At 44.6% G+C, this 22,260-nt stretch overlaps 1 protein-coding gene across 2 annotated transcripts; it reads right to left on the bottom strand.

The window, feature by feature from the left end:
- Positions 1-2,830: 2,830 nt before the first annotated feature.
- Positions 2,831-21,402, bottom strand: LOC115123332 (coiled-coil domain-containing protein 69). Of its 2 annotated transcripts, none has more exons than XM_065018348.1 (9): positions 21,152-21,402; positions 17,340-17,409; positions 14,332-14,516; positions 7,822-7,909; positions 7,601-7,707; positions 7,362-7,463; positions 6,858-6,977; positions 6,313-6,410; positions 2,831-4,148 (listed from the first exon to the last, which is right to left on the bottom strand). In XM_065018348.1, the coding sequence occupies exons 1-9, from the start codon at positions 21,170-21,172 to the stop codon at positions 3,980-3,982; spliced, it is 960 nt and encodes a 319-aa protein (XP_064874420.1). In that variant the 5' UTR covers positions 21,173-21,402; the 3' UTR covers positions 2,831-3,979. The 2 variants fall into 2 exon arrangements, with proteins under 2 accessions (XP_064874420.1, XP_029508527.1); XM_029652667.2 differs by having other exon boundaries at positions 7,601-7,674; positions 21,152-21,399.
- Between the last annotated feature and the right edge of the window lie 858 nt (positions 21,403-22,260).

Below are 22,260 nucleotides of genomic sequence, written 5' to 3'. Positions count from 1 at the left end.
CAACCAAGCCCATGGAGATAATTATTCCTAAAATGAAACCGGGTCTTCAAATCAACATTTCAACCAAGCCCATGGAGATAATTATTCCTAAAATGAAACCGGGTCTTTAAATCAACATTTCAACCAAGCCCATGGAGATAATTATTCCTAAAATGAAACCGGGTCTTCAAATCAACATTTCAACCAAGCCCATGGAGATAATTATACCTAAAATGAAACCGGGTCTTCAAATCAACATTTCAACCAAGCCCATGGAGGTAATTATACCTAAGATGAAACCGGGTCTTCAAATCAACATTTCAACCAAGCCCATGGAGGTAATTATACCTAAGATGAAACCGGGTCTTTAAATCAACATTTCAACCAAGCCCATGGAGATAATTATACAAGATGAAACAACATTTCAACCAAGCCCATGGAGATAATTATACCTAAGATGAAACCGGGTCTTTAAATCAACATTTCAACCAAGCCCATGGAGATAATTATTCCTAAAATGAAACCGGGTCTTCAAATCAACATTTCAACCAAGCCCATGGAGATAATTATTCCTAAAATGAAACCGGGTCTTCAAATCAACATTTCAACCAAGCCCATGGAGATAATTATACCTAAGATGAAACCGGGTCTTCAAATCAACATTTCAACCAAGCCCATGGAGGTAATTATACCTAAAATGAAACCGGGTCTTTAAATCAACATTTCAACCAAGCCCATGGAGATATTTATTTGCAGAGTTGCATTTTTTTAAAATTTAAAATGGAAAATATATATTTTTTAAATTGCCAAAATCTACTAAAACCCTAGGAGGGTAGAGAACAGGTAGAATACAGAGTGTGTGTGAGAGAGAGAGAGAGAGAGAGAGAGAGGAGAGAGACAGGAGAGAGAGAGAGAGAGAGAGAGGAGAGAGAGAGAGAGGAGAGAGAGAGGAGAGAGGATAGAGAGTGAATGAGAGAGACGGTTGCGATTACTACACCTTCTTTCCCTCAAAGCTGTTTTCCCCTGGGTGCAATTTTCACCTTTTTTGTTCTCAGCAAATGCGTAGAAAAACACCTCAGTTGCCACAAATAGCAGTTGGTAATTACCTACAGAAATTTGCATGAGGTTTTTAATTCTTAATTCCCCACTTGGTAATTTAAGGGTTATCGTTGCCTGTAATAAAATAATCCAAATTGTAATAAAGATACTAGGAGTGTATTCACATGTTATTAATCAGGCATGAGGACACAGAGGTCATGGAAACATTTTCAGTAGTCTGTTAATGAATATGGGAATATGCTTCTATTTCTGAGCAATTAGCAAATGATGAGGCAGGGTCAGGTATTGTACTAAACTCACACAGCTAATAACGCACAGAGGGACCAAGACAATTCAGGTGTGTTGAAAACATGGTCACGACACCAGACACAGACACATCACCTCGTTCCTCTTTCTTCTCCACCACCCCAGGAATATTAACCATAGTGCTGTGTGTCTCTGTCATGACTCCGTTTCAAAGGGAAGCATTGTGGGTGTTTTGGCTCGGTGGTTATAGTAAATCAGACTTTATTAACCTATAACAAATCAACACCAGTCTAGGGTTAGTTTCCACAGCTTCAGCCTCCAGTCTAGGGTTAGTTTCCACAGCTTCAGCCTCCAGTCTAGGGTTAGTTTCCACAGCTTCAGCCTCCAGTCTAGGGTTAGTTTCCACAGGTTCAGCCTCCAGTCTAGGGTTAGTTTCCACAGCTTCAGCCTCCAGTCTAGGGTTAGTTTCCACAGGTTCAGCCTCCAGTCTAGGGTGTTTCCACAGGTTAACCCTAGACTGGAGGCTGAGTTGCCATGCTAGCTAGACTGTGTGTGTCTGTGTGCAGATGGGGTTGACATGCTCCTCATTGTGACTGGGACTGGTAACAGGATGCTGTATTGTTGCTCGGGTGCCATTTGGGAGGCCAAACGCAGAAAGGTGTTCCCCCAGGTGACTGTGAAATGCCCTGGGAACTGGGTGACACCACAGCCAGGGGTTTGACCTGCAGTTAGCGTGGAGCCCCACCAGGTATTGTCCTGGCTTGTCAAACATCCATTGACATAGTGATCCTTTTTACATCCGCTGAGCGAACGGTTCCGCTGCCGGCCGCAACGAGACAGAGAGGGGGGTGAGAGGGGTCCCACTTTCACCTCCTCTGCTCCCCATCAGCCCTGAGCAAAGCACAAGGTGGGGGGGGTTCAAGCACCAGGGTTCAAAAGTCACCAATGAATGTGTCAATCAGCTTCACCTTTGTAGTTGTTAGTCCCATCCGACACCTTCTCAAATCACCTCATTTACCCCTTTGCGGGGTAAATTATTTAATAAATTAGGAACTAATTAACCCTTTAGATATTATAAAGTGACTATATAACAAATTAACATCATCAGTATCTTTTCTGCACTTTCAACATGTTTTCCACATTGACTTGACAAATACATAAAATGTTCATTATTTCATTGCGACAGCCTTTTCCTTTCCGTGAAAACATACTGGAGAATACAAATACAAAGTGTCAGAAAATAAAGCAGAACAGGACCAAAGCAATACTCATCATCAACTCTTTCCACACAACTGTCCTGTTCTGCCCCCCAGCGTTTATCACAATGCATTACACACAGTATGGAAAAAATAACTTACCTAAGACTGATTATTTTTTATATCTGAGAAGAGCCTTTTGGTATAAATAGGAAGATAATACACACTAAATAATACAGCTAGAGAATAGGAGTTCTGTCAAATGGATTATAAACAATTAACACTAGCTTATTACATTTCACAACCTGCCCCCTAGTGGAGACACTGACACATTTCACACAAACACAAAGTACAGTGGTTCAGATGCAGATGTTTATTGTAACTCAAGCTCTCTCTCTCCTCCTAGATCTATCCGCTGCCTTTGTGGATAAAGGAGTTGGCTAAATTATTCAAATGTCAATGTAAACAAACAAAATGTAAAACACAGGAGTAAACAAGAGTAAAAAAGTATTTTTTTACAGCAACCTTTCTCACATTTAGTACTAGTAAAATACTTATTAAAAGTGCTAGTGCATCAGAAGAAATACAAATGAAAAACACTGATAAGTGCTTTTGGTTCTTTGTAACTTAAAAAAAAAAAAAGTCACAAAAATGTCCTCATCTGCAAAAAGAAAATAACCATGGCAATCCATTTCCCATATTGTATGAAACAAAAGAGTCAAACATATCCCTAATACAAAAGCTGTTGTCTAAAGTTACTGTTTAAATTGTATATACTGCATTATATCCTGTGACGTAAAACTTTGACAGACGTCGTAATAGTGTCTCAGGAAGAAGGTAGATAAAGATGTAGCTACTAGCTACGTACTACATGATTAAACATCTGCCTCTCCAACTGCAACTCAAACCATCAAAGTGAACACTGTCACATTCACCTATAATATCAGTTGGACAGTAACACAACTATGAGAATCTCAGTTGAACAGCAGGGTGTCAGTTAAGTCCAACAGTGCATGGCTGTGCCCAATGCCCCCCCGCCCCCCCCAGTCCTGTTGTATGAATACCATACTGCTACAGAAACATTATGTACTCTACGGCACAGCAGGTATAAAACCTTTAAAACATTTTTTTGGCATCAGGTTCCATCAAACATGTGACTATAGCCCTTTGTAAAGGTACCTGGACTTTGGTTGTCAAAGTAGGATTACAGTAGGGTTGCAAAAGCCCCGAAACATTCCCACAATCCCCAGATTGTTCAGAAATTTCACTTGAAAAATTCCAGGTTGGAGAAATCCCTCTGTGTATATTACTTCCTGATTCTTGGAATCCCCCAATCAGGGATTCTTGGAATCCTCCAATCAGGGATTCTTGGAATCCTCCAATCAGGGATTACTGAAAAAAATAATTTTAGAATTTTGGGAAAGTTAACGGATCCATGCTTGCAACCCTAGACAGGATTAAGACAGAAGTAACCAATTGTCATGTTCGGTCCGGGTGGATCAGCTGGGGGAGATCTCAGACACTATGGGGAAGGATGGGAAGGTAGGACAGGAGTCTCTGTGCTTCAGTTTAAACATGAGTTGCTCTTTCTCCTGGGTGAGCCTCTGACAGAGACCTGTCTGCCTGTCTAACGTCCCTTGGAGGTCCTGGTGCTCCTTGGAGAGCTGCCTACAGACAGGAGCACAGGGAAGGACAAATATTAGAAGACACGTAGATAGTGCATTAGGAAAGTATTCAGACACCTTGACTTTGTACACATTTTGTTACATTACATCGTTATTCTAAAATTGATTAAATAAATGTTTTACCTCAATTTACACACAATACCTCATAATGACACATTTCTGCAACTGTATTTAAAACAAAAAAACAGAAATACATTATTTACATAAGTATTCAGACCCTTTGCTATGAGACTTGAAATTGAATTCGGGTTCATCCTGTTTCCATTGATCATCCTTGAGATGTTTCTACAACTTGATTGGAGTCCACCTGTGGTAAATTCAATTGATTGGACATGATTTGGAAAGGCACACACCTGTCTATATAAGGTCCCACAGTTGACAGTGCATGTCAGAGCAAAACCAAGCCATGAGGACAAAGGGATTGTCTGTAGTGTTCCGAGACAGGATTGTGTCGAGGCAAAGATCTGGGGAAAGGTATCAAAACATTTCTGCAGCATTGAAGGAAGAACAGTGGCCTCCATCATTCTTAATGGAAGACGTTTGGAACCACCAATACACTTCCTAGAGCTGGCCGCCCGGCCAAACTGACCAATCGGGGGAAAAGGGCCTTGGTCAGGGAGGTGACCAAGAACCTGAGAAGGGTGAACCTTCCAGAAGGACAACCATCTCTGCAGCACTCCACCAATCTGGCCTTTATGGTAGTGGCCAGACGGAAGCCACTCCTCAGTAAAAAGGCATGTCAGCCTGCTTGGAGTTTGCCAAAAGGCACCTAAAGGACTCTCAGACCATGAGAAACAAGATTATCTGGTCTGATGAAACCAAGATTGAACTATGTGAACCAGGCATCGCTCATCACCAGGCATATACCATCCATACAGTGAAGCGTGGTGGTTTCAGTGGTGATGTTCTTTAGTGGCAGGGACTGGGAGACTAGTCAGGATCAAGGGAAAGATGAACGGAGCCAACTACAGAGAGATCCTTGAAGAAAACCTGCTCCAGAGCGCTCAGGACCTCAGACTGGGACGAAGGTTCACCTTCCAACAGGACAACGACTCTAAACACACAGCCAAGACAATGCAGGAGTGGCTTCGGGACAAGTCTCTGAATGTCCATGAGTGGCCCAGCCAGAGCCCGGATTTGAATCCAATCTCTGGAAAGACCTGAAGATAGCTGTGCAGCGACGCTCCCCATCCAACCTGACAGAGCTTGAGAGGATCTGTAGAGAAGAATGGGAGAAACTCCCCAAATATAGGTGTACCAAGCTTCAAGCATCATATCCAAGAAGACTCAAGGCTGTAATCGCTGCCTAAGGTGTTTCAACAAAGTACTGAGTAAAGGGTCTGAATACTTATGTAAAATGTGTTTTTGCTTCATCACTATGGGGTATTGTGTGTAAAAAAACGATTTAATCAATTGTAGAATAAGGTTGTAATGTAACAATGTGGTAAAAGTCAAGGGCTCTGAATATTTTCAGAATGCTCTGTATTACATTGATAGTTTACAGGAAGACATTCATAATGAGTGATAAAAAAAACCTAATCTGTAGCAAAGTAGATTTTATAAATATTTTGCTGACCTCAAATCACTGTTCATCAAAATTCTACAAGTCTAAAGGCATTGCCATAAGTAGAAGTTGCACCAAAAAGTCCTCCAGCATCTATATACTTTAACGTAAAAGAGGAAATTACACAAGTTCCTATGGTGAAATTGAACTTTTACACTAAAGTACTGTAAAATGCCACAACTTACTTCCTTTAAGAAATATTCTCACCACTTTCTCCACCAAGTGGCACCACATTCACATCTGATCTAAATGCCAAAGCCATTTGCTAAATTTAAGTTTGTTAGAACAGATATTATTAGGTTTGTTTGTTCATCTATTTACAGCCTTGTTGACATGTAGTCTTCTACAATGTGACTTCCCGGTACAGACCTAACCACGTTAACTCCAGGGAAACAGACCGTTAGCAACAACTCCAGGGAAACAGACCGTCAGGGAAACAGACCGTTAGCAACAACTCCAGGGAAACAGACCGTTAGCAACAACTCCAGGGAAACAGACCGTTAGCAACAACTCCGGGGAAACAGACTATTCCAACAGACAGAGATGGTGTGGATATCAGCTGATAAGCAGCAGCAGTTCTTACTGTATAAGGCTTTGATGGTTGTCAATCCGAACCGTCAGGTCCTCGTTCTGCTGTAAAACAGTTATGACCTGGTCTTCCAGAGACAGATTCTTCTCCACCTGACGTGATAGAAATGCAAAGTTAGGTGGTGAAGACTTGTTATTTTACCTGAAATTCAACATAACTCAACGTTTATATCCCAGGACAAATTAGCTAGGAACAGCAAGCTAGCTAACTAAAATTGCCATAAATGTTTAATGCTTTTCGACCTGTCCCCAAATGAATATAATTGGTTCAGTTTATTTTGATAGTTCAACCTGCGTTTCGAGAAGGCGTTTGGTGTGGGGGGGGGAGAAAATAAATTTGCGCGCGGTTTGGGTACGGTGTCAGACTTCTATAACCCAGAGTATTTTTTGACAGCGCAGAGCACCTAAGATTTCTTGTTTCTGTTTTATCCCTCTGTAAAGTGTATTGAGACTGTGATGATGCACTTTAAATAAACTTTGACTCTGAGAAATCTAAGAGTCAGTCTGTCTGTCAGCCAGTCCAAGTCCCAGTCAACCTACCAGAACCTGCATCTGTAGCAGTTTGTTTCCCTGCTCCTGAATACGTTCACACTTCATCTCAATGACAAACAGCAGACTCTCCTGCTCCTGCTCCCAGAATGGCCCAGGACTGCCATGGGCCTGGAGAGAGAGGAGAGAGGAGAGAGAGAAGGAAAGAGCGAGAGAAGGGGAGAGCAAGAGAGTGAAGGGGAGAGCGAGTGTAAGAGTGAAGGGGAGAGCGCGCGAGAACGAGAGAAAAGGGAGAGCAAGAGCAAGAGCGAGAGAGAAGGGGAGAGAGAGCAAGAGGCGAGAGCGAAGCGGAGAACGTGAGAAGAGAGAGAAGGGGAGAGCGAGAGTAGAGAGAAGGGGAGGGGGAGCGAGAGGAAGAGTATAAAATTAACAGCCTAGTAATGAGACCTGGAGACCAGATGTCTCAAACAACAGTCCAACTAAGTGAACAGGCTATGGGATCATACACAAGCCACGCACACACACACATGCGCACGCACACACACACACACACACCTGAATGTTCCGCTGCAGGTCCTTCTTGAAGGTAGACTCGTCAACTCTCTTCTTTAACTGATTGTACACCTGTAGCTCTGTAGTCAGCTCCTCTACCTCCTCCTTTAAAAGAAAACCTACTGGTCAGTTCTGTACTTCCTAGTACACAGTTAGAAGGTAAGGGGTACTGTATAGACCACAGTACATCAAAACAGGTGATACAAACTGATCAAGTTAGAGAGACAACTAAACACACATACCTTCAACACTTTCTCTGCTGCCTGGTGTGTCTCTGTTAGCCGTTTTCTCTCTTCACTCTGTCTCCTCTGCCGTTCTGTGGGGGATAATAGGAATTCTATATGTAGTTCTACGGGTCGGGATAACATCAGTCAATGATTACTCATTCGCATTCCAGTTCCAACACAATCCACATGGTTATTCCATCTACATACAGAAGTTATTTCACATGCTCTAGACTTGCCTTCCAGCTGCCTCTCGTGCTGCTCTGCGGTCCTCTGGCTCTTCTCCACATAGAGAACAGTCATGTCAGCAGCCGTCTCTGTTTCCACCTGGAGATGATCAACAACACGAGGACAGGGGTTGAAGCCATGTACAGCCACACTTGTCATAGGAGCTTGACAAAGTGAAAACCAAATATAAAAACAGTGAGATCTCTGATACATAAACAAAAGTGTATAAAACCAGATGACCTGCTATACCAGGTGAATAAAACCAGATGACCTGCTCTACCAGGTGTATAATACCAGATGACCTGCTCTACCAGGTGTATAAAACCAGATGACCTGCTCTAGCAGGTGTATAATACCAGATGACCTGGTCTACCAGGTGAATAAAACCAGATGACCTGCTCTACCAGGTGTATAATACCAGATGACCTGCTCTACCAGGTGAATAATACCAGCATGTGTTCATTATCTCCAATAGCTGTACAATTTTTTACTTGACATCATCATGTTACTGTGATGCTCTGGTTATTCTGCCTTCAGTCACTCTGACTTCAAGCTGCACATCCCTGGAAACATGGTGGAAACATGGGCCGTGTCCCTGGAAACATGGTGGAAACATGGGCCGTGTCCCTGGAAACATGGGCCGTGTCCCTGGAAACATGGGCCGTGTCCCTGGAAACATGGTGGAAACATGGGCCATGTCCCTGGAAACATGGGCAGTGTCCCTGGAAACATGGTGGAAACATGGGCAGTGTCCCTGGAAACATGGTGGAAACATGGGCAGTGTCCCTGGAAACATGGTGGAAACATGGGCAGTGTCCCTGGAAACATGGGCAGTGTCCCTGGAAACATGGTGGAAACATGGGCCGTGTCCCTGGAAACATGGGCCATGTCCCTGGAAACATGGGCCGTGTCCCTGGAAACATGGGCCATGTCCCTGGAAACATGGGCCATGTCCCTGGAAACATGGGCAGTGTCCCTGGAAACATGGTGGAAACATGGGCCGTGTCCCTGGAAACATGGGCCGTGTCCCTGGAAACATGGGCAGTGTCCCTGGAAACATGGTGGAAACATGGGTACTGTCCCAAATGGCACCCTGTAGTACACTACTTTAGACCAGAGCCCCATGTGTAACGTAGTGCACTACTTTAGACCAGAGCCCCATGTGTAACGTAGTGCACTACTTTAGACCAGAGCCCCATGTGTAACGTAGTGCACTACTTTAGACCAGAGCCCCATGTGTAACGTAGGGCACTACTTTAGACCAGAGCCCCATGTGTAAAGTAGTGCACTACTTTAGACCAGAGCCCCATGTGTAACGTAGTGCACTACTTTAGACCAGATCCCCATGTGTAACGTAGTGCACTACTTTAGACCAGATCCCCATGTGTAACGTAGTGCACTACTTTAGACCAGAGCCCCATGTGTAACGTAGTGCACTACTTTAGACCAGAGCCCCATGTGTAACGTAGTGCACTACTTTAGACCAGAGCCCCATGTGTAACGTAGTGCACTACTTTAGACCAGAGCCCCATGTGTAACGTAGGGCACTACTTTAGACCAGAGCCCCATGTGTAACGTAGGGCACTACTTTAGACCAGAGCCCCATGTGTAACGTAGTGCACTACTTTAGACCAGAGCCCCATGTGTAACGTAGTGCACTACTTTAGACCAGAGCCCCATGTGTAACGTAGTGCACTACTTTAGACCAGAGCCCCATGTGTAACGTAGTGCACTACTTTAGACCAGAGCCCCATGTGTAACGTAGTGCACTACTTTAGACAAGAGCCCCATGTGTAACGTAGTGCACTACTTTAGACCAGAGCCCCATGTGTAACGTAGTGCACTACTTTAGACCAGAGCCCCATGTGTAACGTAGTGCACTACTTTAGACCAGAGCCCCATGTGTAACGTAGTGCACTACTTTAGACCAGAGCCCCATGTGTAACGTAGTGCACTACTTTAGACCAGAGCCCCATGTGTAACGTAGTGCACTACTTTAGACCAGAGCCCCATGTGTAACGTAGTGCACTACTTTAGACCAGAGCCCCATGTGTAACGTAGTGCACTACTTTAGACCAGAGCCCCATGTGTAACGTAGTGCACTACTTTAGACCAGAGCCCCATGTGTAACGTAGTGCACTACTTTAGACCAGAGCCCCATGTGTAACGTAGTGCACTACTTTAGACCAGAGCCCCATGTGTAACGTAGTACACTACTTTAGACCAGAGCCCCATGTGTAACGTAGTGCACTACTTTAGACCAGAGCCCCATGTGTAACGTAGTGCACTACTTTAGACCAGAGCCCCATGTGTAACGTAGTGCACTACTTTAGACCAGAGCCCTTAGGGACGATATAGGGACTAGGGTGCAGCCACAGAGACCTCAACTCAAAAGGCTAACCAAGTTCTTTGTGTAAGACACTGTGCAATTCAAATACAAATCACAATGCAATCCTGCAGGAGGAACAGATTGACTTGTTCTGATCTGCTTAGTAATAATATGTTGTAGTAGTGGCTTTGTGGCTCACACTAATTAAACACTAATGCCCTTTTCATACTATCGTGCCAACTGTACTGCGTTGGCATGGATATTATATTTTCACATTGTCCTCTCCACTAATGGTGGACATGCTGTATAGTCAGGCCAGCACAGTACAGTTGGCTAGGCTCTGCTCAGTGTGGAAAGGGTAGATGGTGAATGTAAATATTTACAGGATTCAAATCTAATTTTATTTGTCACATACACGTACGTGGTTAGCAGATGTTATTGCGAGTGTAGCGAAATGCTTGTGCTTCTAGTTCCGACAATGCAGTAATAACCAACAAGTAATCTAACCTAACAATTTCACAACAACTACCTTATACACAAGTGTAAAGGGATAAAGAATATGTACATAAAGATATATGATTGAGTGATGGTACAGAACGGCATAGGCAAGATGCAGTACATGGTATAGAGTACAGTATATACATATGAGATGAGTAATGTAGGGTATGTAAACATTATATTAAGAGGCATTGTTTAAAGTGGCTAGTGATACATTTTTTTTACATTAATTTCCATTATTAAAGTGGCTGGAGTTGAGTCAGTATGTTGGCAGCAGCCACTCAATGTTAGTGGTGGCTGTTTAACAGTCTGATGGCCTTAAGATAGAAGCTGTTTTTCAGTCTCTCGGTCCCAGCTGTTTTTCAGTCTCTCGGTCCCAGCTGTTTTTCAGTCTCTCGGTCCCAGCTTTGATGCACCTGTATTGACCTCGCCTTCTGGATGATAGAGGGGTGAACAGGCAGTGGCTCGGGTGGTTGTTGTCCTTTATGATCTTTTTGGCCTTCCTGTGACATCGGGTGGTGTAGGTGTCCCGGAGGGCAGGTAGTTTGCCCCCGGTGATGCGTTGTGCAGACCTCCCTACCCTCTGGAGAGCCTTACGGTTGTGGGCAGAGCAGTTGCCGTACCAGGCGGTGATACAGCCCGACAGGATGCTCTCGATTGTGCATCTGTAGAAGTTTGTGAGTGCTTTTGGTGACAAGCCGAATTTCTTCAGCCTCCTGAGGTTGAAGAGGCGCTGCTGCGCCTTCTTCACAACGCTGTCTGTGTGGGTGGACAAATTCAGTTTGACCGTGATGTGTACGCCGAGGAACTTAAAACTGCCTACCACTGTAGTGTCGTCCGCAAATTTGATGATTGAATTGGAGGCGTGAATGGCCACGCAGTCGTGGGTGAACAGGGAGTACAGGAGGGGGCTCAGAATGTACCCTTGTGGGGCCCCAGTGTTGAGAATCAGCAGGGTGGAGATGTTGTTTACCTACACTCACCACCTTGGGGCGGCCCGTCAGGAAGTCTAGTACCCAGTTGCACAGGGCGGGGTCGAGACCCAGGGTCTTTCTGTGAGATGTTACTCCACACTTCCACCAAGGCACCTGCAAGTTCCCGGACATTTCTGCGGGGGAATGGCCCTAGCCCTCACCTACTGATCCAACAGGTCCCAGACGTGCTCAATGGGATTGAGTTCCGGGTTCTTCGCTGGCCATGGCAGAACCTTGACATTCCTGTCTTGCAGGAAATCACGCACAGAACGAGCAGTATAGCTGGTGGCATTGTCATGCTGCAGGGTCATGTCAGGATGAGCCTGCAGGAAGTGTACCACATGAGGGAGGAGGATGTCTTCCCTGTAATGCACAGCATTGAGATTGCCTGCAATGACAACAAGCTCAGTCCGATGATGCTGTGACACACCGCCCCAGACCATGACGGACCCTCCACCTCGATCCCGCTCCAGAACACAGGCCTCGGTGTAACACTCATTCCTTCGACGATAAACACGAATCCGACCATCACCCCCGGTGAGACAAAACCGCAACTCGTCAGTGAAGAGCACTTTTTGCCAGTCCTGTCTGGTCCAGCGACGGTAGGTTTGTGCCCATAGGCGACGTTGTTGCCGGTGATGTCTGGCGAGGACCTGCCTTACATATTGGTTTCATTCCAGCTTCCGCCTGGCCACTCGTAGTATAAAGGCCTGATTGGTGGAGTGCTGCAGAGATTGTTGTCCTTCTTGAAGGTTCTCCCATCTCCACAGAGGAACTCTGGCTCTGTCAGAGTGACCACCAGGTTCTTGGTCACCTCCCTGACAAAGGCCCTTCTCCCCCCGATTGGTCAGTTTCGCCGGGCGGACATCTCAATGAAGAGTCCTGGCGGTTCCAAACTTCTTCCATTTAAGAATGATTGAGGCCACTGTGTTCTTGGGGACCTTCAATGCTGCAGAAATGTTTTGGTACCCTTCCCCAGATCTGTGCCTGGACACAGTCCAGTCTAAGAACTCTACAGACAATTCCTTCGACCTCATGGCTTGGTTTTTGCTCTGACATGCACTGTCAAGACCTTATATAGACAAGTGTGTGCCTTTCCAAATCATGTCTAATCAATTGAATTTACCACAGGGGGACTCCAATCAAGTTGTAGAAACATCTCAAGGATGATCGATGGAAACAGGATGCACCTTATCTCAATTTCAAATATCATAGCAAAGGGTCTGAATACTTATGTAAATAAGTTCTGTGTTTTTTTAAAAATCTAAAAACCTTTATTTTTTTCACTTTGGCATTATGGGGTATTATTTGTAGATTACATTTTTTTTTTTAAATCAATTTCAGCCAAAGGCTGTAACGTAACAAAATGTGGAAAAAGTAAAGGTGTCTGAATAGTTTATATGGTGGATTTAAATGGTACAGGGTAGATGGTGAATGTAAATTGTACAGGGCATTTGTGTGTTTATTTTTACCAGGTAAGTTGACTGAGAACACATTCTCATTTACAGTAACAACCTGGGGAATAGTTACAGGAGGGAGGGGGGGGGGGGGGGGGTGAATGAGCCAACTGTAAACTGGGGATGATTAGGTGGCTATGATGGTATGAATGCCAGATTGGGAATTTAGTCAGGACGCCAGGTTTAACACCCTTACTCTTACAATTAAGTGCCATGGGATATTTAATGACCTCAGAGTCAGGACACCTGTTTAACATCCCATCCGAAAGACGGCACCCTACACAGGGCAATGTCCCCAATCACTGCCCTGGGGCATTGGGATATTTTTTTAAACCAGAGGAAAGGCTGCCTCCTACTGGCCCTCCAACATCACTTACACTATCATCTGGTCTCCCATCCAGGGACTGGACCAGGACCGACCCTGCTCTGCTTCAGAAGCAAGCCAGCAGTGGGATGCAGGGTGGTATGCTGCTGGCCGATGGTATATAGGAAAGTGGGCTAGCAGTGATCTGAGGGAAGTGGGCTAGCAGTGACTACCTTCTCAGTGACGGTGGTCCAGATCACACTTAAGGTAGTAGTGGATTGATGGTCTACAATAAGTGGGCTAAAGGATGACCCATCCACTCGGTGTCTGGCTACCCATCCACTCGGTGTCTGGCTACCCATCCACTCGGTGTCTGGCTACCCATCCACTCGGTGTCTGGCTACCCATCCACTCGGTGTCTGGCTACCCATCCACTCGGTGTCTGGCTACCCATCCACTCGGTGTCTGGCTACCCATCCACTCGGTGTCTGGCTACCCATCCTCTCGGTGTCTGGCTACCCATCCACTCGGTGTCTGGCTACCCATCCACTCTGTGTCTGGCTACCCATCCACTCGGTGTCTGGCTACCCATCCACTCTGTGTCTGGCTACCCATCCACTCGGTGTCTGGCTACCCATCCACTCGGTGTCTGGCTACCCATCCACTCGGTGTCTGGCTACCCATCCACTCGGTGTCTGGCTACCCATCCACTCGGTGTCTGGCTACCCATCCACTCGGTGTCTGGCTACCCATCCACTCGGTGTCTGGCTACCCATCCACTCGGTGTCTGGCTACCCATCCACTTGGTGTCTGGCTACCCATCCAATCTATTCATTTGGTTCCTGGCTACCCATCCACTTGGTGTCTGGCTACCCATCCTATCTATTCATTTGGTTCCTGGCTACCCATCCATTTGGTTAGAATGGAAATGAATCTTCTGTGGTCTAAGGGTCACCTACCTTCTCAATGATGTTGTGGACCAGGGCACAGAGCTCTCCTTGGGTTGGGTCTTTTAGTAGCTCCTCCCTCTCCTGGGTCCCAGAGGCAGACAGCACCTCCTGTAGGATCTTCAGCTGCCACTCATACTGACCCAGCTGCTTCTCTGCTTCTAGACCCACGTTCAGCTCCTCCAGAGGGACTTTACCTGGAGGAGGGGATACCAGGGTTGTATTCAGTAAGTAACAAACAGGGAGGGAATACCTGAACGTGTGCAATAACAAAAAGTATTGTTCTACATGGCAAAATTCTACGTTCGCTATGTTACAATGTACCTGAACACGACCCACGGCTGTGGTTATCAAGACAAAAACCGTGCTAGAATGCTCAGATAGAAATATATTATGTAGACATGTAGGATAAGAAATCACGTCAGTTCTATTCACATGTCTATCATGTATATTGTACAGTATGCTCCACAGGCTTCGTCTACTGCTTAGTACTGAGTACGTGATTGAGCCAAACCCATAATGTAGTTGGCAGAGGGGTTGAACCAAACCAGACCTGCAACCTTTACTGGTCAGACTAGACTCAATACAACACCACTAGAATACTCAATTTGTCTGACTATAAAATACTTAGAGCTACTCCGATATGTATGGCTCCAGTTGAACTTCTTTTTTTCTTTTCTTTTTTTTGAATTTTACCCCTTTTTCTCCCCAATTTCGTGGTATCCAATTATTGTAGTAGCTATCTTGTCTCATCGCTACAACTCCCGTACGGGCTCGGGAGAGACGAAGGTTGAATGTCCTCCGATACACAACCCAACCAGCCGTACGTACTGCTTCTTAACACAGTGCGCATCCAACCCGGAAGCCAGCCGCACCACTGGGGAGGCCCCCAGTGTCGGAGGCTACACCGTGCACCCGGCAACCTTGGTTTAGCGCGCACTGCGCCCGGCACGCTACAGGAGTCGCTGGTGCGCGATGAGACAAGGACATCCCTACCAACCAAGCCCTCCCTAACCCGGACGACGCTAGGCCAATTGTGCGTCGCCCCACGGACCTCCCGGTCGCGGCCGGTTACGACAGAGCCTGGGCGTGAACCCAGGGACTCTGATGGCACAGCTGGCGCTGCAATACAGCGCCCTTAACCACTGCGCCACCCGGGAGGCCCCCAGTTGAACTTCTGGAGGAACTCAAGACTAGTTTGGTGAACCACGTTCCGAGTGATGATTGACCTTCCTGAGACATGGAAACTTGTGTTAGCTCTCAGAGTTAATGTCTTAGGTTTTTAGCTCAGCAGGCTAGGCCAACACAGTCTTGTTCACTCAGGCACTTGGTGAAGGCATGACCCTGAGAACCATAATTACATGACAACAGAGTACACACCAAGTACACAAGACAGTACCTGTTGAGTATTCTAATGCAGACAGCACAGTGTTGACACATCAGTGTTTCCAAGGCCATCGAAGCATTCAAAACTGACTGGTTGAAATTAGGTAATTTGGATGTCCCTTTAAAAAACAGTTTCTGGGTGTAGTGACATCATTTCAACCTACCGGGATCATGACAAAGTGTGTGTCATTTAAAACACTCAGATATTTTATGCCATTTAGCGGACGCTAAGTGACTTAGTCATGCATGCATACATTATTAAGTACGAGCAGCTCAGGGTGTTGCAAGCGCTATCCTCTACAAACTGAGCCATTCTGGAGCCCAGTTATTATGTACAGGTTATAGTGGGCCTAATAATAGAGGATTTTATCATGAGTCAAGAGGCAGTGTAATGTATAAAACCCTCTGCATCAGAGATGTAATAAAAAACAACCAGACAAGAAACAGGAGAGGAGGAGTCACAGCGTCAGTCTACAATGCAACAGGAGAGGAGGAGTCACAGCGTCAGTCTACAACGCAACAGGAGGATTCACAGCGTCAGTCTACAACACAACAGGAGAGGAGTAGTCACAGTGTCAGTCTACAACGCAACAGGAGAGGAGGAGTCACAGCGTCAGTCTACAACACAACAGGAGAGGAGGAGTCACAGCGTCAGTCTACAACACAACAGGAGAGGAGGAGTCACTGCGTCAGTCTACAACGCAACAGGAGAGGAGGAGTCACAGCGTCAGTCTACAACGCAACAGGAGAGGAGGAGTCACAGCGTCAGTCTACAACACAACAGGAGAGGAGTAGTCACAGTGTCAGTCTACAACACAACAGGAGAGGAGTAGTCACAATGTCAGTCTACAACACAACAGGAGAGGAGTAGTCACAGTGTCAGTCTACAACACAACAGGAGAGGAGTAGTCACAATGTCAGTCTACAACACAACAGGAGAGGAGTAGTCACAGTGTCAGTCTACAACACAACAGGAGAGGAGGAGTCACAGTGTCAGTCTACAACACAACAGGAGAGGAGGAGTCACAGTGTCAGTCTACAACACAACAGGAGAGGAGGAGTCACAGTGTCAGTCTACAACACAACAGGAGAGGAGGAGTCACTGCATCAGTCTACAACGCAACAGGAGAGGAGGAGTCACAGCATCAGTCTACAACGCAACAGGAGAGGAGTAGTCACAGTGTCAGTCTACAACACAACAGGAGAGGAGGAGTCACAGCGTCAGTCTACAACGCAACAGGAGAGGAGTAGTCACAGTGTCAGTCTACAACACAACAGGAGAGGAGGAGTCACAGCGTCAGTCTACAACACAACAGGAGAGGAGTAGTCACAGTGTCAGTCTACAACACAACAGGAGAGGAGGAGTCACAGCGTCAGTCTACAACACAACAGGAGAGGAGGAGTCACAGCGTCAGTCTACAACACAACAGGAGAGGAGTAGTCACAGTGTCAGTCTACAACACAACAGGAGAGGAGGAGTCACAGCGTCAGTCTACAACGCAACAGGAGAGGAGTCACAGCATCAGTCTACAACACAACAGGAGAGGAGGAGTCACAGTGTCAGTCTACAACACAACAGGAGAGGAGTAGTCACAGTGTCAGTCTACAACACAACAGGAAACCACACCCCTCACCTACTCCTCCATCTTGACTGTTGTTGACCTCCTTCACAGTCTTCTCTTCCTCTTTCACTTTGCTTTTCCTCTACAAGAAGAAAAAGAGTGTGTCTGATGTAGGAATACAATACGACAATATCGCAACATATTATAAATAAGAACGAAAAGTTGTTTTTTACTTCAGTTAATTTGAGTAAATACTTTGAAAACACTCCCCCCCCCCTTAAAACTGCACAATTGTTTGTTAAGGGCTTGTAAGTAAGCATTTCACTTGTATTCGGAGCATGTGACAAATAACATTTGATTTGAATTCCACCTTATTTTGGATGTTTTGAAGTGCCAGGGACCACAGAACTTGTTGTTCGTAAACTGGAGCAGGGTAAGATCTTATGTAAAGCTTCTGATTGGTGCTTGACCCATATGGCTCTCTCACAGGGAGTGATTAGTACCCACATGACTGGAAATGAATCATTAGTTTGTTCAAAAGTTACGTAACATGTCTATGCTACAGTTTTATGATTCAACAGCTGACCTGGGTCTTCATACTGGTTGTACAATGGGATTTACTTCAAACTGATCATACCAGTAAATGATGGAGTCTTAATAAAAACATTTCTGCATTAGATACATTACGTTGTTGTAGAATAACCTATACTAGTTGAGCATAGCCTACGAGTTACAGCGAGGTCATTCATAACCGTTTTTGTAAGTAGGGCAATTCCATGCTGCTGCCCTGCCGTCCATGGAGACCAGCCACCTTCTGACCTCCTCCCACAACACACCGTTATCCCACCACCACTACCGCTGTATAAACACATAGATACTCTAAGCAACACGGCGTAAAGCTTTATTTGTGCCTGGAAGACACAGGCTGTGTCCTAAATGCCATCTTTTTCCTGAATATAGTGCACTACTTTTGACCCTGGCTGCTCCAATAAATACCATGTTCCTTCAACCTGGTTGCTCCAATAAATACCGTGTTCCTTCTCACCAACCTGGTTGCTCCAATAAATACCGTGTTCCTTCTCACCAACCTGGCTGCTCCAATAAATACCGTGTTCCTTCTCATCGACCTGGCTGCTCCAATAAATACAGTGTTCCTTCTCATCGACCTGGCTGCTCCAATAGTCCAATAAGAAAAGTGACTCCAGAAAGACACTGTAGAGACCAGTATAACATGATGTGTGATGGGCTTTAAATCTCAATAAAAGGATCTTAACAGGATGTGTGATGGGCTTTACATCTCAATAAAAGGATCTTAACATGATGTGTGATGGGCTTTAAATATCAATAAAAGGATCTTAACATGATGTGTGATGGGCTTTAAATATCAATAAAAGGATCTTAACATGATGTGTGATGGGCTTTACATCTCAATAAAAGGATCTTAACATGATGTGTGATGGGCTTTACATCTCAATAAAAGGATCTTAACATGATGTGTGATGGGCTTTAAATCTCAATAAAAGGATCTTAACATGATGTGTGATGGGCTTTACATCTCAATAAAAGGATCTTAACATGATGTGTGATGGGCTTTAAATCTCAATAAAAGGATCTTAACATGATGTGTGATGGGCTTTACATCTCAATAAAAGGATCTTAACATGATGTGTGATGGGCTTTACATCTCAATAAAATGATCTTAACATGATGTGTGATGGGCTTTAAATCTCAATAAAAGGATCTTAACAGGATGTGTGATGGGCATGCGTTTTATTACCTGCTTTAAATCTCAGTTAAGGATCTTAAACACACAAGTCCAGGGGCACATGTTGAGGTGGGGTTGGAAAGGCTCTCTTTAACACAACCATAAATCACACCTCTTCTTTCTTAGGCCGTATGCCCCAAATGGGACCCCATTTCCTATGTAGTGCACTACTTTTGACTAGGGCCCATAGCAGTTCACTACAGAGGGAATAGGGTGCCATTTGGGACGGTCTTTTTAAACATTGGAGAAACTTCCAACGTTGAGTTCTGTGTTCACTGACTAAACACACAGGGAACATCCTAGCCCCATGGCAGACTGTAGTCTACACCGGAATCCTTATGTTTACAAGTTCTTCCTGACCCCAAGAGTACAAGGTTAAGATTTAATGTTCTGACTTCTGTGAGAAATATCTAGTCCAGGTATGCTCTCACAAGAGTTTAAAAAAACTTTCCAAGAAGAGTGCGAAACACCCCCCCCCCCCCCCAAAAAAAATGTGAATAAAAAACTGGCCTGTCAAAAGGTACACGCATAGGCGACAGACATGTACCATCGGGCTGATCGAACTAGAAAAACAGCCCCACAACTCAAAGGAAATTCAGAAAACTAAAACCACATCTTCAATACAACGAAGGACATTCAGACTTAGTTAAAGGACATTTAATTTAGACTGTGGTTGAGTCTTTCAAGCAGAGAAACACATGTTCCGTGATATGCCATTAACACTTGGCTGAGGAGGAGTCTCTTCATGTGGCATTTTCATCATGGTCCGTATGGAGACCCATATTGCTGTGTGTGTGTGTGTGTGTGTGTGTGTGTGTGTGTGTGTGTGTGTGTCTGTCTCCAGGCTTCTCTTGTAGAGCCCTCTCTAGCAGACCTTCACACTTCTCCAGTTGCCTACGTCAACCAGCCAAACAGATGGTTTTGTGATCTGCTCTGCAGACGCTGCTATACAGCTCGCCAGTGGCTTGGTTTGCAGTACCTCTTAAGTACTTATTTCTGTTGTTGTAGAAGAAAACGTATTTTCTATGTCAAACACCACCATTGAGAAATGAAGAAACACACTCACAGAGAATCTTGACTAATAAATCAAAGGATACCCACTGTTTTTAACTGTGTGAGTGGTCTCAATGTGTGACTGTTTGATGCATTGCCAGATGAGTTGGAAGGGGAAATACATTTAAACTTAATGATTCATCAATCTAGTCTCTCTCTTCAACACCTTCTGGAAGTGGTACAATCTGGGGTATTATTTCTGGATGGTAATATAAACCTGTGCCACTGGTTGTAAATGTCAGAGGCAGTACTAGAACATCTAACTGTAGCCTACTTAAAATACATTTAACTGCATGTTAATTATTACACTCCATATCCTCAAGTCACTTGTTTCCCATCACAAAACAGTGCAATTTGTAGTTCTCAGTAGTCGTCACAGGAAACAGCAACTCATTTTGTGCACTTAAGTAGAAAAACCCAACAACTGGTATGATCAGAATGTAATTTTTTTTTTTTTACATTCACAGATGTAATTCACTGACTATGTAGGCTACAGGGTGTCAATCAATGAATATAATGTAGAATTTACTGGTGATGATGACGATACAATGACACCGAAGATCATTGATACAATGTATCACCACCAGTAACTGTCAATGTCTGGTCAACCTGTAACTTCCTCTAATTAATGCGGAAGAATGACGTCAGATGAGTTCCCTGCACTGTTACGTTTGTCAAGTAGAGTTTGAAACCGTGGGAAAGTCCGTCTCAGAGGATAGACATCTTTTTAAATTATTTCCAGCACATCTGTTTCCAATAAAAACTTGTACAAAACTTCGCACAAATTGACTGATAGAATACATCACGCGTTGCAAAACACGATGCTAATCCCCATAAATAAAATCCACTAGAGATTAACGCACGTGGGAAATTAGGCTATAATCTAACAAACTATTTTGCTTGATCGATTAAAAAAATATATCAACACGCCTGTGTTGTGCTACGAATCCGTGCGACAATGGGCAGCTACAATAACAAAACACCACTTGGTTACTTAATTAATATACTAGATTATTTCACAACAAAGATGAATAAATAACATTGTCTTGCAAATTCTGCCACGCACCTTGCTGTGGCTGCAACCCATGCCTGCCCCGCGTCCTCTCGTCAACCCTACCAGTCCTTGTCTAGAGTTACCAACTCTTCTGAACACTGCGCCTCGCCGGGCTGTGGTATGGTCTCTCAAGAGGTCTGTGCTTCTCACTCACAACAACTCACTCAACTCGACCAGTTGGGCGGTTCTCTTTCAAAAAATAAAATAACTGATCTTAAAACAAACTGAACCGACCCACGTTCTAGAAGGGGAAACAGGGTGTAGATCAGTGGATTGCTCATCCTGTTACGCAAAATTTAGGCTTGTGGGTGTTTCAAGTCTATGGAGTTGACACTTTACCGTAATACACCGAATACACGCCCCATCAGATTTACATCACACATAATAGGTTACCTAATCATAGGTTTCATGCATGGATTATTTTTCCTATTGCCTAGAGGCTATTTAATTATATCAGGCCTATAATGTGTCCAATAATATTGAATTCTCACTGTAGTAAGATACAAATGAAGAATTGTATGGATTGATCTGAATCTGTCATTTTAGAGCGTTGGACTAGTAACCGAAAGGTTGCAAGTTCGAATCCCCGAGCTGACAAGGTACAAATCTGTCGTTCTGCCCCTGAACAGGCAGTTAACCCACTGTTCCTAGGCTGTCATTGAAAATAAGAATTTGTTCTTAACTGGCTTGCCTAGTAAAATAAAGGTAAAATAAAAAAATAAAAATGTTGGTTTATAATACATGTTGAGGAAGAGTCCATGTGAAAAACACACATAGTCAATGGACATGTGAAAGACACAGTAGATACATCCCTCCATCCCTCCCTCCCTCCCTCCCTCCCTCCATCCAGGGATGGATTTGACTTTACAGATGAATTCCGTCTCTGAGGAGAAAGGTCATGCTGGTCTTGCAGGGAGGGGTAGGCAGCTGTAAAGACTCCATATCATAGCCTTACCCCTGTAGGCTGCACATAGCCCTCTGGGATAATTTACCAACCTGCAACATTTCATCCTGTTGCATAGCTAAGAATTATTGTTGCAACTCATGACTTACAAATCCAATCCAATTGTATTTGTCACATGCTTCAGTGTAGACTAACAGTTTACGTACGGTCTTTCCCA

Source organism: Oncorhynchus nerka, linkage group LG5 (genome assembly GCF_034236695.1).
Source record: "Oncorhynchus nerka isolate Pitt River linkage group LG5, Oner_Uvic_2.0, whole genome shotgun sequence".
Taxonomy (NCBI): domain Eukaryota; kingdom Metazoa; phylum Chordata; class Actinopteri; order Salmoniformes; family Salmonidae; genus Oncorhynchus; species Oncorhynchus nerka.
This window is presented reverse-complemented; position numbering and strand designations above follow the sequence as displayed.